This window comes from Coffea eugenioides, chromosome 10 (genome assembly GCF_003713205.1).
Source record: "Coffea eugenioides isolate CCC68of chromosome 10, Ceug_1.0, whole genome shotgun sequence".
Lineage (NCBI taxonomy): Eukaryota > Viridiplantae > Streptophyta > Magnoliopsida > Gentianales > Rubiaceae > Coffea > Coffea eugenioides.
Window position 1 is genome coordinate 2,934,419 of NC_040044.1, and position 19,457 is coordinate 2,953,875.

General features: G+C 36.6%; 2 protein-coding genes across 2 annotated transcripts; both read left to right on the forward strand.

The window, feature by feature from the left end:
* The first annotated feature begins 4,208 nt into the window (after positions 1-4,208).
* LOC113749227 (pollen-specific leucine-rich repeat extensin-like protein 3) lies at positions 4,209-6,011 on the forward strand. Its single transcript, XM_027292911.1, has one exon. The coding sequence runs from the start codon at positions 4,209-4,211 to the stop codon at positions 6,009-6,011; it is 1,803 nt and encodes a 600-aa protein (XP_027148712.1).
* A 6,075-nt stretch (positions 6,012-12,086) lies between these two features.
* On the forward strand, positions 12,087-16,275 carry LOC113749348 (ent-kaurene oxidase, chloroplastic-like). Its single transcript, XM_027293048.1, has 8 exons — positions 12,087-12,439; positions 12,730-12,890; positions 14,259-14,420; positions 14,520-14,660; positions 14,753-15,007; positions 15,113-15,274; positions 15,361-15,555; positions 15,655-16,275. Exons 1-8 carry the CDS (start codon positions 12,289-12,291, stop codon positions 15,964-15,966), a joined length of 1,539 nt encoding a protein of 512 aa, XP_027148849.1. The 5' UTR covers positions 12,087-12,288; the 3' UTR covers positions 15,967-16,275.
* Positions 16,276-19,457: the final 3,182 nt, after the last annotated feature.

Sequence of the window (19,457 nt, forward strand, 5' to 3'; positions counted from 1 at the left end):
TCATAAGTCATGTTTAGGTATGCAAATGAGCAGAGTCGAGTCGAGTTTTGGCCTAATCGAATTGAGCCTCTAGTTAATTTTATGAAAATCGAACTCAAGATCAAAATGTTAAATTCGAGTTCGAATTCAACTCGAATTATTATTATTATTTTATTTTTAAAAAAATTAAAAAAATAATTATTTTATTTTTAAAAATAATAATAATAATAATAATTTTTCTTAATAAATAATAAAATATTAGAGATATATGTAATTTTATTATTAAAATAAAAAATATATATAATCGATCTTGCGAGCCAACGAGTTTAATGTTTTTGAGGTCGAGCTCGATTTGATTAACTCGAACTCGATTCCAGTTCGATATTGATCGAGCTTGAATCGAACTCATATTCGAGTCGTTTGCAGTCGTAATCACGTTTGGATAGATTCTATGTTTAGAGATCTAGTTGCTCAAATCGTACTACACCATCTCGTTAAAATGATGTGGCAAAATCTGATCAATTGAATTTTTTAAAAATCATGCCTATCCAAATTTTGATCCCTATTCACAAGAGTATCATCACAAGTTAAAAGCGTGGTTCGCATAGGATTAATGAAAATCACCATAAACCGCCTATTATACAGGTGCCATATTTCAAGCTTTTGTCTTTATTTAAAAGCAAGAGGGAAAAAAACACAGTTGATTTGAGATAAAGCAGTAGCAGTAAAGAAAAAGGGAGCAGAGGGGACGATTATAAGTGAAGTGACGGAGAGTGGAGATGGCGGACGAGTGCGGTGGCCTCGTGCATGTCTGCCTCCGCTGAGCTGTGTCGCCAATATTTCTTCAAAGCGGGTCAAGTCAACCCCACCACGTACTCCTTTTGAATACTTAATTATTTTTTTATAAAATAAAGTCAATATTATTAATACATAAATTAGTTTAAAATCGTTCCAACACGATTTGCTTGATAAAGAAATCTATACTAAGATTATATCGTGAATCACAAACCATCGATCTAACCAATTACACAAGTTGTTTCAACACGATTTGTTCGACAAAGAAAATTATAGTACTAGAATTATACCGTAAATCACAAACTATCAAATTTAAGCAATTGTACAAGTCGTTTTCATAAATATTTGTGCATTATGTTATCTCAAATCCGACCTTTTCATGAGTACTTAATTACTCGAACTAATATTTATTTATTTAATTATGTTACGATTACGTGAAGAGCAATGGACTGTTCATAAATGTCGTCAAACGTGCATGCTACAATTTTTTTTTAAAAAAAAAAAGTAGTATTACCACTTTATTACTATAATAAAAACACTTAAAGACTCCTCCCTCGTGCGATTGACCTGACCTTTTGATTGCTTAAATTACAAATCCCGTTCCCTGCTCGATCGACATTGACTTAACACATGAATAGATGTGTTAAAATGGGTGATTTTGATAGATTTGGATGAATTAAAGTGGGTAATGAATATAAGTGAGTCAACTCATTTTTACCCATTTTATTAGATGGGTATAAATGAATAAGTCAAAAAATGAGTTGGGTAACCCAATTACTTATTTACAACCCATTTATTCCAATTTTTTACAAACTTGTCTAAATTTATTTTGTAAACTAAATTATATATTTATATCACCCTTTGCAGTTTGCACCCATCATTAATTTTAAATATTTACTTGTAATGCTCATTACGTCTAATTATCATTTTTCCTCCCATTTGCGTGATATGTCGTAAAATTACATACTATTTAATAATTGAACAATAAGAATATTTTTGTTGTGTAATATGGAAAGGATTTGGAACCATGAAAAAGAGAGATTAAATAATGATTGACCAACTTATGAACTTGAAACTGGATACCAATAAAATACAAATGAAAATAGGACAGAAAAATCTCCAAATGTATAGTTATCCTTTAACTTTAAATTAAAAACTGGCCAACAAATTCTCCCATCTTTCGGTTAGGTTCTCCACTTTTCGATGCTAACTTTGGTCAAAGGTGACGAAGAAATTAGGATACTATTACTAAAGACAATTCTAAATTGATGTAATTGTAGACAATTCTAAATGGGTTAATTGGATTTGATGGATTATCCAATTATATACATTTAATTTATTAAATGGATATTATTGAGTAACCCATTTATACCTATATATAAAATCTTAAGATACCCATACTCATCTATTCATGGACGGGTACGAATAAATTTGTCTAAATGGATTTGTTTGACACCTATACTCATGAAAATTAAGCGGATTCAGTTAAAAAATTTGTAAACCGTTAGATAAAAGCTTGATGCTGAAACCGGCTCTGCATTTGAGCACTTCAAAAAGATATTCAAACCTCATTAATTTTAGAGATTCCTACATTTGTGTCCATCGTCGCCGTGATCTTCAACCGTTTAGATTCAATTAATTAATTGTTTCTTTGTCTGAAAAGTCTTTGTTTCAATGGGTTAGGTTGCTGCAACGTTCTGTGCACTTAAACAACGGAAGCCACTAGCAATTTTTTGCCGGTTAAGTTGGCTTTAAAAAAGCAAATTTGGACCATTTGACAGTTCCTCCCGAAGCTTGTTTAATTAGGCCATATATTGCTGCTCAATTAATATACTAGCCCATTGTATCCAGTACTCTATTCTAGCTACGCACAAAAAAGATTCGACCATCGTTTAGAATGTTGTTATGTTATAATAACAACTTTAAGGAAATCGAGCCATTTCATGCCGTAGTCTCAATCTGTCATCGATCGATTCTGCCCAATAATTCAATAATGTCATTCTTTATCTGTGGCCAGGGGCGGGGAGCAGCCCAGGAAAGCAAATTAGCAAAAACACCCACAAATTACAATTCACTTCAACATCTCGAGGCCACGTTATAAAAGCCATTTCGTGGATGGTGTCTCATCCCATCCCTTCTTTTCCTGCGCTGAGGGGTGCTAGCGGTAGTGGGCATGCACTTTTACAACACAATGTTGGCTTCTCGCTGCACATTATTATGGTTTCAAGTGAGATTTGAAGCATAAAAGGAGAGTCATACTTATAGAGAGTGTTTCATGCACGGCCTACGAGATTGTAGAGTTCATGCATGATTAACAATGCAATCATATCCAATCTCCTTTAAAAGTTGCTTTTGGGGTCATATTTTATAGAATGTATTTGTCAATTTCACCTACCAAAAAGTAGCATTGTAATGATGTAAAATTCATCAATTTGATTAATCTTTATCGTGCCTCTATGACCAGTTCTTGGACTGATGTTTTGAAATGGATTTGCGAATAATAATCGGTGCAAGCTGTGCTATTTCCGAACTTCTTGGTTGCTCTATTTACACCTCATGTTTCGACTAGTGAAATTAGAAATAATAAAAAAAAAAAGTCATCTAGAAATTCATATTTGGATTATAGCTCGTTGTGTATGCCACTTCGTTAACAATGGCTTTCTTGAAGGTGATGAAACGAAATATACATCAACCCCTGAAAAGATTTCCTATAGCTCGTTTTATGCTCCACACCACCTCACAATTAATATTTTTCTTCAGATTACTGCCCAGGCCCCTTTATTTCTTTATCTCCATGGAGATGGAACTCTCAAAAAAGGTCACTCTTTGTCCTTTTCTTAAGGACTCTCTCTCTCTCTCTCGCTCTTTTTTTTTTATTGTTAATTAATTTTATTTTTCAGTTCTATCCGACCCAGAAAATAGTGGGCCGGGTTGGCCAGTTAACAAGTCCACCACAACATGCAGGCCGTTTAAGGGCCACTTCATTTGACATTGGAAGCCCAAGTTACACAACAAATCTAACGGCCTTTTACTGCGTAGGCTGTCTCTCCGCAACGGTTATTCTGCGACCAAGTTCTCTCTTTTTTCGCGGTCTTCTTTGAACACAAGCTGTTTTTCGATGAACTAAGTAATCACCTGCCAACTTCCATTACAAAATTTTCCTCAAATTAGATACCTTACCAACTTCTCCTAATTTAGCGCAAATGCCTAGCTTGTCGGAACCAATATCAGATTCAAGTTCTCTTGACGAAATTTGTGCGGTCAAAATCTAATATATATCCTAGACAATACTGCAGAGCCTCTCAGATGATGGTTTAGTCTTGAATCATTTTCTAACCTCACATTGTCATCCCCCTTGTGACACCCTGAATTCATCTTCTATAGAGAGTCTTGGGGGCTACCCCTGGCAGCTTGGCATTGCGTTCTCATAAAAAATGCAGGGTTCCAGCTGCTTCATCCTTTCTCTCCTCCTATTTTCTCCCATAGTATCTTCACTTTCTTCTGCACTTTCGGACGAAGAAGCATCAGTAATTGCTATTGCCGAGGGCCAATTCTCAACCCTTCCTGAAAATGGCGACTTACCTGATGATTTTGAGTTTAATGTAGACGTTAAAGTTGAATGTCCCAATCCAAGGCTTCGACGTGCCTACATTGCGCTCCAAGCTTGGAAAAATGCCATACATTCTGATCCTTCAAATTTTACAGGCAATTGGGAAGGGCCTGATGTTTGCAGCTACAATGGTGTATTTTGCGCAACTGCCCTTGATGATCCAAATACAACAGTTGTAGCCGGCGTCGATCTCAACCATGCTGATATTGCAGGCTACCTTCCTGTTGAATTGGGATTGTTGAAAGATGTAGCTCTTCTTCATCTGAATTCCAATCGTTTTTGTGGGATTGTTCCCAAAAGTCTGTCCAAGCTCGCATTATTGCATGAGTTGGACATAAGCAACAACAGATTTGTCGGCCCTTTCCCTAAATCAGTCCTTTCGATGCCTAGGCTTAAGTACCTCGACATCAGGTTCAACAATTTTGAGGGAGAGTTGCCTCCTCGACTTTTTGACAAAGATCTTGATGCATTATTCGTGAATAATAATTGGTTCAATTCATATATTCCTGAGAATCTCGGGAAATCTCCAGTTTCTGTGGTGGTATTTGCAAATAACAAGTTCAAAGGCTGCATTCCGTCTACCATTGGTAACATGACAAACACCTTGGATGAAATTATATTCTTGAAGAATGAACTTTCAGGGTGTTTGCCATCAGAAATCGGACAGCTGAGGAATACAACTGTCGTCGATGTTTCATTCAATTCATTCTCTGGCATCCTGCCGAGGACATTCAGTGGCCTTGAAAAGGTCGAGTTCTTGGATCTTTCTCACAATATGTTGACAGGCTTTGTTTCTGATGCCGTTTGCCAGTTGCCAAGTTTGTCAAACTTCTCATTTGCATACAACTACTTCAACGGAGAGGGAAAACCCTGCGTGCCAAATTCTAGGAAAGATATTGCAGTGGATGATACAAGTAACTGTTTGCCAGACAGACCGAAACAAAAGTCCCAGAAAGAATGCAATCCTGTGGTGAGCAAGCCGGTTGATTGTAGCAAGGCCAAATGTGGTGCGTCAAAGCCTTCGCATAAAGAAAGCCCTGCTGGGAGGTCTAAGCCGTCAAAACCACAGCCTAAACCATCACCAAATCCACCAAAATCGACTCAACCAAAGCCTAATCCTCCGCCAGTTGTAAAGCCACAACCTCCAAAATCAGCCCCTCATCCTCCACCGGCTGCAAAACCACAGCCTCCAAAATTATCCCCTCATCCTCCACCAGTTGCAAAGCCACAACCTCCAAATACTCCGCCAGTTACAATGCCATCACCCGTCGTTCATTCTCCTCCACCACCAGTCTCCTCCCCACCCCCTCCCATTTTCTCCCCACCACCACCACCAGTAGTCCACTCCCCACCTCCTCCAATCTATTCCCCGCCACCACCCGTCTTACATTCCCCACCCCTGGTAGTCCACTCCCCACCACCTGTGGTCCACTCTCCACCCCCTCCAACTTATTTCCCACCACAACCCGTTGTTCACTCTCCTCCCCCACCACCTCGTGACTACTCTCCACCACTACCCGTTTCCTCTCCTCCTCCTCCGCCACCTCCATATCAAGATGTTGTACTTCCGCCAACTATTGGTGCGGTCTATGCATCACCACCTCCACCAATATTTCCGGGATATTAGCTGATACTAATAAACTGATGGGTTTTACTTAAAATTACCAGTAACACCACCAGTTTTGCTAACCAATAGCACTAGTAGTTATTAGAAGAAACAGAGGGATTAATTTTACCAATTCAAAGTGGTATTTTGGTCGCGTTCCTATGATTCAGGATACGAAATGTAAATTGTATACTACCTATTACAACTGTAAATAGACAAATCAATTAAACCCAGGATGGCCTGGCGTTGTGGTATGAACCTGATGATTCACTGCTGTTTCACATAGTCAACATATTTGCCTACTTTTAGATTAGGGTTATTATCACTTTACCCCTTAACGTTTGGTGCCACTGTTAATTTCCCCCTTAACATTATATTTTAGTCACTTTACCCCCAAGACTAACGGTCAAACTTAACGAATTTTGTTAATTAAAGTGAAAAGACACGTTTAACCCTTAAAATTATTATCACTTTATCCCCATAAACTATAGTCTCATTATCAATTTACTCGGTAGAATTCTTTTTTAGGCAATTTATCCTACCATTAAACCAACTTAGTAAGTTAAAAAAAATTTAGAAGAAAATACCCTGCTCTTTGCATAATAAAAATAATAAAAAATTTAAAGCGGTTCTTCTCCTTTTTAGTATCAAGAACAAAAATCAAAGTATTAATTTCTTCTTCTTGGCAATCTTATTAATATATATATATATATATATATATATATATATAAGATGGAGAGAGGAAGGGGGAGAGGGAGAGGGAGAGGGAGAGCTCAATTCTTTTTTTTTTAAATTACAAATAAGAAAGAATTAAATACTTTTATTATTTTAAAATTATTTCACTTTTCTATTTACTACCAAATTCCAATCCTAATCCTCATAACCTTAAAGTAATATGATAATGTTATACTTTTCTTTATTTTTTTTCTTTGCAAATTCTAATTTTCTGTCTCCTTCTTTCCTATCTCTTTTTCTTTTCCTAGTATTGATAAGTGTGAAAAAAAAAATTTGAGAAAACCCTTTTATTTTTATGTTTTTTGATCTCTTAAAGTGAAAAAAAAGAAAGAATAACCATTCCAATTTTTTTTACCTTTAATTATATATAAAAAAGGGTGAATATATTAAAAAAATTTTGACCATACTAGTTAGATTAACGATGAGGTAAAATACCTAAAAAATAATGTTATGAACTAAAGTGATTGTATCACTATAATCTAAACAAATAAAGTGATAATAACAATGTAGTAATGCTATAAAATAAAAGGATATTTTTGTCCAAAATTTCTTAACATATTGAGTTGAATTACTTATGCGAGTAAAATGACTAAAAGATAACTTTATGTGGTAAACTGATAGTAGTGATATAGTTTAAGGGAATAAAATGAAAATAACCCTTTAGATTATCATGTTTAAGGATATCAGTTATCCTGCCCGGAATGTCCGGTTGTATTTCATCTATCAGGTTTTGGCAGTTCTCTAAAAACGGCGCAAACAAATGCAGAGCATAGGGATGGCAATGGGGGCGGGGGGGAATTATTTCCCCCCGCTTAGAAACGGGGCGGGGGGCGGGGGAGTATACCCCCGCCCCATCCCCCGCCCCCGCCCGCAAAAAATATATATATATATATAAATATATATAATATGTAAGTTAATTAGTTATAAACTTATGATAATGATATTATTAGTTAGATGTATTATATAATGTATATTAGTTTATGTAATATAATTGATATTATCAATTATATGAATAATTATGCATGTCTACTAATAGAATTTATTAATTAGTTATATAAATTTACTAATACATTTATACTAAATTTCTAATTACACTTAATAGAATAACACTTTTTTCTCAAAAAAAAGCACAAACACAATAAAGAATTAGTGATTGCATTTGTACTAAAAGTGAAAATTTGACTATTTTAGTTATATTTATTTCATCATATTGGATTGTATTCAAATAACTTCTGTTTGATTGTTTTTATGAGTTTCAATTGTAAAATTACAATGAATAATAATTTGGTGATGTGTTGATATTTTAGTACTTGGCGGGTGCCCCCGCGGGGGAAGCGGGGCGGGGCGAGGCGGGGGAGCGGGAAACGGGGGACGGGGGGAACTAAGAACATCCACAATGGGGGTGTAATACACCCCCATTACACCACTCCATGACACGGCTCCCCATGGGAGCCGTGTCATGGAGATTACACGCATCACATGTATGATGCGTGTAATTCTCAGAATATGGGCCTAGGCAACGGTACAATTTCAGCATTTCCAACGGCACCCAATATTTCCTTTCCAACGGCACCCAATTTTCCTTTCAGCATTTCCAGCATTTCCAACGGCACCCAAATTTCAGCATTTCCAACGGCACCCAACAGCATTTCAGCATTTGATTTAACTTATGTAATATTATGTTATGGAGTTCAACTAATTACATTCCGAATTATTAATTAAGTATGGATTATTATGATATCTTCGCATTTGAAGTATCAAATATTTGTTTAATTTCCTACATAATTATTTTTTAAAAAATAACAATATATTATTTTTGAAACATAGAAAAAGATATATTATTCAAACTTAAAAATTAATAATATCATTTTTAGAAAATAAAAAAATTCAAAATGTACAAAATTTAACGAAAGTTAGTACTTTATTTTTTAAAAATAACAAAATTAGTTTTAAAAATTACTTTATTTATTTATGGGATATGAGTTATGCATTATTAAAATAAATATTTGATTAATTGTGGACCCATGCTATTACACCTTGTGGAGTGTAATCCATTGTGAGTGAAAGTGTAATAAAAGAGGAGAAAGTGGAATGCTGACGTGGCATGTGGATTACACTCCACAAAGTGTAATAGCATTGTAGATGCTCTAATAGGCAATGGGGCGGGGGGCGGGAACCCTGCCCCGTTGCCATCCCTAGCAGAGCATCTTGGAAGTGGAAGACTGATTGATTCTTTCTTGTACTGTTGTGTTTGGTGGTTCAGTCTATTGTTTGCAGTTCAAAACTGGGCATAGCGTAGACATAAGATTTTGGTACTTCAACAAACTGGGCAAAAGGACCCTCAAGAATTCCATTTTTGGCTAAAGGCAGTAAATAGAATAGAGCAGGCTGCCAGCAACGAGGGGTCGGGCCCAACAAATGAAGACTGAAAGCAAAAGCATGTCAGTCCTAGGCCCCAAATGACTTCAATTAGAGAAGGCACCATTAATTAAAATGAACTCATTTAAAGTGCAAAACTTTAATGTAATAACTACTGGATTAAAAGCTAGTGGAGTGGTAAAATTAACTTTAGATGTGCAATTCATTTTAACTTGAGAAGTGCAAAACTTATTCCAACAAGCAGACTAGAAGCTGCTACAGTATATTCTATGAACCGTATGAGTAATGTTGCTAAATCTGGTTATAATTGATACATTGGTTAATTTAGTAATATTGTTAGAAGCTCAATATTTATTCATGATAAATTGCCTTTTGTGTTTATCTGAAAGTAAATACATGTTTTTTTTTAGCATCCGGTGTTTAATAATTGACCTATTGATATTTCACATAGTATACCCTACCCACTGGCTGCAAATCAGCTGTTGGTGGCAGAGGAAGAAGGAAGGTCCCATGCATGCATTATTTTAATACCAGCATCTAACTCGACCCGTACAAGTATCATGGGCCTGTGAAAGGAAAACATATATATATATGCTACACGACAAATCTAAATTATTATATATTTCTTGTGATTTAATAAAATGTGATGAATATTTCAAACAATTATTGCTGTACACACCAAATACCAGATTCCACGCTATGGTCCTCTGATTTAAGTCGTAAAAAATGTTATCCGTCGAGTCCAACCCTCCGTTGGTCCTTCCCATACCAGTCGCAGGGCAAAATGAAAAAGAAACGGTTTACATCATTTTGTGCTATTTTTATTTTATTTTATTTATACTCCTTGAAAACACCTGAAGTTTTTGAATATTGATTCGACGAATCTTATGCGGGTCTTTCCCGTCATACGCGTGAACTGGCTCCGCGCAAAATGACAAGGAAACGATTCCAGTCGTTTTCTGCTATTTTCATTTTCTTTGCACGACTTCAAAGTTCAAATCCCCTCATGTTTTGACGTCAAAGTCCTCTAACGTCTAATCATTCGGTCTAATACCGTTTGAGTGGTAGAAACGGAAACCAAACCACCGTAACATTTTGACTCGGCTTTTTCTTTCATTTCATTAAAATTGTCATATTTTTTTTTAATATATTTATTTTATTAAAAACATTAAATTTCTTTTTAAACTCTTCTTCTAGTATGAGGATAAAATGAAAAAAAAATACAATCATCACTATTAAGTCACAATACATCTTGGTAGATGAAGAATGGGTGAATTCCAATCTTAGATGCTAGGCATCAGTGATCTTGTAGGACAGTTTGTCCGTTTGATTGGACCCTTGTTCAAATACTGTAAAGTTTACGGATCTATATATATAAAGCTAACGTTTCGACAAAAAAAAAAAAAATCACTATTAAGTCACCATTCTTAAAATATTGAACCTATGAAATATGATAGTAAAATAATTAGGAGGGAGAAAATATTATTATAATATCCACGACACTCAGCGAAGATTCTGCGAAGCAATGGGACGCCACCACGAAGACACTTGCGGACGTCAGAAAGCGTTATGGGAGAGGCACGTGAATAATTGTTGTGGTCCTGTGAGGGGCCCAGCGTGAAAGGACGTAAACATTTTCCAAATAATGGGTTTGTCAATTGGTTTGTTTGGATATCAAATTTTTTTAAAAGACTATTAGGGGGAGAGAGAGAGAGTTGAACGTGCGAACGTGGACAGAGCTGTCGAATTAAAAATGCAAAGTTCCAGGACCAAAAACAAAAATGCAACGCAGCAGCGATTGAATTAACTAACGAGGAGAATTGAAATGTACGATTAATTACGCCAACCATGGGTAGAGGATCAGAAAAACGTGACCCGCCAAATATGGGTCAACATCAAGTAGTGCTGAAAGGAAAAGCACAAGAAATGGGTAGGTAGAAAAGTAATACTTAATCCTTTTATATACAATAATTAGAATTAAGATAATAAATGCAAGTACAGTACTAAATATTAAATATAACTAGTCTTTAGATATAGATTCATCATTTATATTTAAATTATCTTTTACTATTGATAAGAAAAATGTATGTAAGATTCAGATCACGTGTGTGTTTTGATTGCCATTTTTCAAAGGAAAATTGTTACGCTTTTTATGAACACATTTTTTAATCATTTTTTTACTTCATATATATCAAATCGTTATAATAATATTTTTTTACAAAAAGAATTCAGAAAAATATAATCCAAACAAGACGATGGGTACATCATTTTTTACATCATTCATAAAAATTTGTTTTATATTTACTTTACGATCAAAAATGAATTACTGATCTTGAAGAAATAAAAGATACTCCGTACATCTTGCGTAGCTCCAAATCCGTTTCACGTGGCGGGCGCAAGCACACAATAGCCTCCAGAATAGGAAAATGCATCTGAAAGTTGAATGGCATATTCGAACAAAAACCTCCAGTTCTGTAAAGGACAAAAGACCTTTTCGTCTTCTTTCCCATCAGCATCTTTAGACATATTTAAAAGTTTTTGAAATATTGGGTCTCAGAGTATCTTTCCTATCATATTAGTCATGAAGTTTGAAATATTGGGTCGTGGTCAATAGCCAGGAAGAGTCCGCTAAAACTTTTCCGCATTTGGCCAGAATTTTAAGCCTCCCCCTCCACCTCCCTAATCCTTCTTTTGCTAAAACGATTCAGAGAGTGCAATGCACTTGTCTGTCTGATTTAAGTGGTTCACTCCCCCTTGTCTGCTTGCCTGTCTAAGTGCAGACAAGTAAGAGTAGGAGCAGGTTTTCTGGGCTTTCTCTATAGAATAAAGAGGAGGTTAATTAGCTACGGTAAGAGTAAGAGTAAATTAGCTAATTACCGTTGAAGGCAAACGCAAAAAAAAAAAAAAAAGAATTTTTGTGTTGTTTGTATAATTCACCGACAGACCTATCCCTATAAGCTGCTGATTGCAACTGATGCCAACACAATTGGTATTTCTTTGAATCCACTATTGAGTCGATGCTGCGGGGTTGGTGGGCGATTCTAAGACCGAGGCCAAATCCACCCAAATATTAAAACAAAGGCAGCTGCCTGTCCTCCTCACTTTCTACATACCCCCTCAGTCAAAATTTGCAAGTGGCAGACAACACTTCTCTATTGTTTCTTTTGCTTTGATTCATAGTGCTATGGCTCATAATGTTCAAGTACTTCCATGGGGAACAGCGGTTGCCGTGGGCGGTCCTGCTGTTGCATTAGGTGGGCTTTCCTTATTGTTTCTGAAAGCATATGCTGATGATCAGAGGAGGAAGTCGTCTTCCAACCTTCCGCTGGTCCCTGGTAACTTCTATATGGTCACTCTTTCTTGATATTTCTATGATTCTGCTGAGTTACTAATCCCATATAGTTTCGGACACAGCTTATTGGTTAAAGGGTCTCCGGTCCTCGTCTTAGAAATTAGAATGGTTATTCCTTTTCTTCAACCCGCAATCCCTCCTTCCCTTGTTTGTTCTTCCCCTTTAAAAGTTCTCATTAAGGCTTTGCGTATCTTGAATAGTAGTGATATCTGCAGATTGAACCCGAACCCGGGTGAAAGTTTAATTTCTAATGTACTTTTATTACTGGCGTAGAGGTACCGGGGCTACCGTTGATTGGGAATTTGCTGCAGCTGAAGGAGAAAAAACCCCACAGGACTTTTGCTAGATGGGCTGAGACTTACGGACCCATTTATTCTATCCAAACTGGTGCCAACAAAATTGTTGTCCTCAACTCTAATGATGTTGCTAAGGAGGTATGCATATTCTCTCTTTCGCTTACAACCATTCAACAGCAAACAATACTGGTTAGTCCTGGATAATGACCTTTTGACTGCTGCTACTGTTTCAATAATGAAAAGGTAAGAGATACAAAATGTGACAATTTAAAGCTTCAGAGTAAGTGGCCTTGGTTCTAGGAACACTGCTACTCAATTTGAACATTATATGAGAGGGCAATTTATGGATTATTATGCAGGACGATGAATTGGAATGCTCCCAATATAGGGGGATTGTCACTAACAGTATAACCTCAAAAGTTTCTGATAAAAAAAAAAAGTTGAAAAATGTTCGCCTGTCATCTTTGTGTTAAGATAAGTAAGTGCAGAAATTTGAGTGACTAGCACTATGGTTTGCTCTTTTTTCCGACTTTTTCCGTAATTATTGCTTCCCGTTAGAGAAAAATCACATGCAAATTTGATTCCACTATTCTTAATGAAAGTTGATATACATGGAATGATTGGTTGTAAGAGCTAATTTTTAAAGCAGAATGGTGTTGTCTGAGTTAGCCAACCATGAATCTGGTATTTCAAGAAGTGGAAAATGTTGTAGACCTACTCTAATAAATGCCACTCCCATGACCTAATGGACTGCCTTTTTTTTTTTTGACATTTGGACAATGGGGCTAAGAAGATTGGTCTACCTAGTATATCACTTTCCCCTTAATATTTGTTTACATGACATACAAGATGAGTAGCATCCTGTCCGTGATAGTTTTTTGTCATGGAATGAGTAGTCTTTTGTCGCTTGTGATTTAGAATTTTCAGCTTTCTCTACCTGTCTGGATTACAATTTCTTCCACCAAGACTAAGGGCCCGTTTGGATGGTGAGTTTTTTGAGTGTTCATATAAAATTTTTTGAGTTGTGTATTTTAAAAACTTAGGAGACTTTTTAGAGGCTATTATAGCTAAAGTTATTAAAAAACTTGAAGGGAAAAAAATCACCAAAAAACCCATGTGCCAAGTAGGCCCTAAGATTTGTCAAGGTTGTTGAGAGAGACACACATCCTATTTGCTTGACTGAAATCGTTTTGGCTTCAGCGTCCCTCTTCTGACCTGGTTTCTGTTCTGGAAATATAGCATAGTTTTGAGGAAGTTCTATTTCACACAATAAGTCCACAGAATAATTTTCAAATGCATTCTAAACTGTCCATTATCACAATGATGATATAGTAACCTTCTCATGCGTTATGTTCCTATGTGGATGTGCATCTTAAACTGGCATGTCGAAAATCACATGAACCACAGAGCAGGCTTGTTAATATTGGTGTAGTCGTTTTGTCCATTTTAACAATATGAGAACATACATTGTTGCATAAATGTCTCAAATGTGTTTGTTTGGTTTAGGCTATGGTGACTAGATACTCATCCATCTCAACAAGGAAACTATCAAAGGCACTCACTATTCTCACTGCTGGTAAAAATATTATTGCAATGAGTGATTATGATGAGTTCTACAAGACGGCAAAGAAGCATATACTCATCAGTACTTTAGGAACACATGCACAGGTTTGTAGTGTGTACTATTGCCGGGTTGCACAACTTATTCACAGAATTGTCTATATTTGTGATTATTGGCTTTGCTGATTCAAACTTCTTGTATTTCAGAGACGACATCGTGCCCACAGAGATGCACTGACAGAGAATATTTGTAATGAATTGCACGCTTCTCTAAATGAAAATCCCCTTGAAGCTGTAAATTTCAGGGACATATACCTGCCTGAACTTTTCCGCTTAGGACTAAAAGAAGTGAGTTTATCTTTTATTGCTCGAAAGGACTCCTCATATTTGGACTGGCTATCAGTATTCAAGTACTTGAAATCCTTGTTTTGGATTTGCAGGTTCTGGGAGAGGATGTCGAGTCCATTTACGTGGAGGAATTTGGAACTACATTCTCAAAGGAAGAGCTACTTAAGGTCTTAGTGCATGACCTGATGGTGGGGGCAATTGAGGTGGACTGGAGAGATTTCTTCCCTTTTCTGAGCTGGATTCCTAATAAAAGTTTTGAAGACAAAATCCATCAAATGGATCTCCGCAGGGGAGCAGCCACGAAAGCCCTTATTAAGCAGCAGAGGAAACACTTCAAACCAGGACAGGTAATCCTGCTCTTCCTTGCACAACTTGATTTTGGATTTCTATGGTTAATCTATGAATATGTAATGGCTTAATATTCATGATTAGTTAATTTGATTCCCTTTCAGGAAATAAACTGTTACCTAGACAGCTTATTGTCCGATGAAAAGGCATTTACTGAGGAACAAATAATGATGTTAATCTGGGAGGGAATAATTGAAACATCAGACACTACTTTGGTAACTGCAGAATGGGCAATGTATGAACTTGCAAAGGATCCAGCAAAACAGGTTGTCACACTCGATCCTTTCTGTAATTCCATAATGCATAGCCTCCTATATGATTTTAGCTGCTCTGATTTCACCATAATCCACAGGACCGTCTGTTTCGCGAAATCAAAAATGTTTGTGGACCCAACAAGGTTACCGAGGAGAACATGTGTAAACTCCCTTATTTGTCTGCCATATTTCATGAAACTTTGAGGAGACACAGTCCTGTGCCCGTAGTTCCTCTGAGATATGTGCATGAAGATACAGTGATAGGCGGATATCATATTCCTGCTGGAACTGAGGTGAATGCCTAACCGTGAGCTGTTTCATGTTTGCTATCCTTGCTAAGACATTTCTACCTTATATTATATACTTACTGAACCGTCTCTTACAATGTGTAGATTGCTATCAACCTTTACGGGTGTAACATGGACAAAGAAAGGTGGGAAAACCCTGAACAGTGGATTCCTGAGAGATTTCTTGATGGGATGCATGATTACATGGAATTGCACAAGACGACTGCCTTTGGAGGTGGAAAGAGGGTATGTGCAGGTGCTCTTCAGGCTATGTTGATCGCGTGCATTACAATTGCGAGGTTAGTGCAGGAGTTTGAATGGAGACTTGCAGATGGAGAAGAAGAAAATGTGGATATTGTCGGGCTTACCAACCTAAAACTTCATCCCCTGCGAGCAATCATAAAGCCAAGAACCTGATTGGAAAGCCTCAACCATCTTGGTTCATGCCTAGAGTTGGTAACTTCAGATACAATATGTAATCTTTATCTTAATGTATCTCCGTCATTTTTGAGTCATTAAGAATGGGGAATTTTATGTTCCAGCTTCTGGAGCTCCATATCTTCTGTATGGTACATAAAACGAGGGCTGAAAAATGTTGCTGTTGTTTAATGGCCTATATTAGGAAGTCTTGAGTGATGACTGGAGAGGTGGAGTAGCTTCTTGTATGAAACAAAAGAATCATGCTGATTGCAACTTGGTTTCGAATAAATGGTTTTTTCTAAATTACAGTACCAGGGTACTCCGTAAAATATTGGCGTAGTTAAGAATTGACAGACTTGCCGTAGAAAGTAGTGCGTTTAGCTTTCGTGTGTTATGGATGATCGCTGCGTGTGTGAGAGATGAGATTCACTCTCTCTTTGTTTTGCTGCCTATTGCTTGAATTGTTCTCCGACCATTACCAATGTTGCAGAATTACGGTTTACCTCAGTCGAATTAAGGTTTAACACTACCTGCTCCGGAAGCCTTTTGATTTGGTGGGAGCAGTAAGACACGCATTCTTTTGCCAGGAACAAGAAAAGAAGAAGATGATGATCAAGTATTGAAAGCCCACCCGCTTGAAAGTAATACAGCATATGAAATTAATGTATAAGTTGTTCATTATTCACAATTTCTTGTAGTTTATATATATATATATTGATACTACTTTTCTTTTCTTTTCTTTTTTTCCCGACGATAACAGAACTTTCATTCATTCATTAAAAAAAAAAAAAAGGTTTACATCACGGGAGCAACTGCTCCTTCTTAGTTCTTAGCCTCATTCCTTTCCTTTGCCTCCACCAAACTATTCCACCAATGTCAGAAATTGTTCCTGTAACCATCAAGACCATCCCAACTAATGGGCTTTTCAAATCGCTATTTTTTGCTATAGATTCGACGGCCTAAGAACTATCATGATTTTGATGTTTGTCTAAGAAACTTCAAAGAATAAAAAGGGAAGTAGTTACATCTTGACATTTGGGATGTAGTAACTCAAAAGACGCACAGAAATTCTTAATGAGAGATTTGGGAAATAAGCACAGCACTGTTTTGTTACATGTGGGATCATTCTCAGCTGGGCAATTTTGTCGCAAACGGTGCTCTGGCAGAAGATGCGGTGGCGACTAGGGGTGTATTCGAGCCGAGTCGAGCTAGAGTACCGCTATACTCGAGCTCGATTCGGCTATAATATAATTATACTCGAGCTCGAGCTCGAGATCGATCGAGTCGGAGAATCACAGCTCGAGCTCGAGCTCGATCGAGTCCTTAAAAAGCTCGAGCTCGATTTGATAAGGGTACTCACCGGTAATTTTTCAGAATTTATTTACTTATATTAGTAATTTTATATATAATTTTTTTTTAATTTTTTTATGTGATATTCGATAGAGCTCGTCGAGCTCTCAAGTATCAAATTTCTGAGCTCGAGCTCCTGATCGAGTACATATCGAGCTCAAGTCGACTAGCTTGAATCAGCTCCACCCTAGTGGCGACCATTTCCCTTCACCAACCCACACGCCCGATAAAAGACAATACTGATTGATGCCATTTATTATTCATTCAGTTGGATGTGACGGCTCTGATTGATGTTACTCACTTACTAGGCGTGGACTCTTTGGAGCATAATCATATTTACAAAAAAATAATTATTTTTAACACACTTTTCGTATACCAACCTATCTTGTATTACATTACAAAAAATATATTTTTTTATATCAATTTATTTCACATGCATCACGTCACATCATAATTTTATTTAGCCCACAATTGTCCCGTCAATCTTTAAATCTGCATTCACCGGTCCGCCCTAGAAGAAGGAAAAGATCCATGACGTCTAACCCTTTGCGTGGTGGATTGATGGTTGAAGATTCTTCTAACCTTTGCTCAAAAGCTGAATAATCGGGTGAATCTTAGGCCGCATCTGATAAGTGAATTTTTTTTGGTATTTATCTAAAATTTTACTGTATGTTACTATAAAAGTTATAGAAAAAATTTTTAAAATGTGTAAATTTTTAGATATTTTGAAATGTATAGTTTAAAAATTTTGAAAATTTTTTTGTAATCACTGTAGGTAAAATTATTAAAAAAATTATAACAGACAAATTTGATCAAAAACTTGCTTATCAAACAAGGCCTTCTTTTACATTGCAAAGTTCTACTTCTTCGTCGGATCTTAATACTCAGGGTAATAACACTCGTATTGAATGAGGCGAGAGCTCGTCGAGCTCAATTGAGTTCAATTGAACCTCATATATATATATATTTATATATATATATATATATATTAATTATTTATTAGCATAAAATATTTATTTTATTCCTCATTTAAAATTGTATAAAATATATTCATATTTCTTAAACTCGATTGATCTTGAAATAAGCTCGATTTGTCTCGAAGAGCACGAGCTTGAGACGAGATAGAATAATGCATAACAAAATCCAATCGAGTTAGAGTTCGAATCCAAGTTTTCTAACGAGTCATGGAGTTATAAAAATATGCTATATATTATGGGGAAGAGACTTGCTTAAATCTGGATTGAAATGGAGGATAATGATAGGGACTTCGGTGAGCATAACTGACGAATGGATTCCTAATTACAGGAAACCCCTTTGCGGTAATGTGTTGTTTAGCCGATATCTTACACTCAAGGTTTCGGATTTAGTTGACCAGAATAAGAAGTGGAGAGAATCCGTCGTTCAGGCCATATTTCCTGAGCCAGCATTGCAGAGAATTTTAGCGATCTATGTTCCTCTCCAACCGGTTGATGATCGCATGATATGGGAATTTGATAAAGCAAGACGATATATATAGTCAAGACTGGCCATCTTCAAGCCTGGAATCTTCGCATTACGGGACAGCCATCTTCATCCTCAACGATGGAGTTCTTACAGGTTCCCATGAAAGCTTGGAAGAAGATGTGGTCACTTTCAATACCAGCCAAGGTGCAGTTCTTCTTATGGCGTCTATCGCATAATATATGTCCTAATAACCAGGTCTTGTTTCCAAGGGGCTGTTGCTTTGAACCTCTCTGCTTTAGGTGCACGAAGAGAACATCTCTCATCTTTTCGACTTTTCTAGAATGTGATGCTTTCCAGAGAGCTTGGCAGGTTTCATGGTTAGGATTCTCTTTCAATATTGGTCAACCTAGTTCGTTTACATGATGGTTTACTGGTTGGCTCTGTTTTGGTCCTTCTGATAATAAGATCATGTTGTCGGCAAACGTCTCATGACAAATTTGGATAGAGAGGAACCATTTCTCATGGGAGGACCGACCAACCATTTGATCCTATACAAATTTTGCATGCAGTATGCAGTTCAACCCGCTTGAGAATCCCTTTTGAAAGGGATTCTCCCCCAAGAAAAAAAAAACATTAAGATTGTCAATTCAAGTGGAGTATAATTGGAGGAAGGAATATGGTCATCCTTCTTCAAG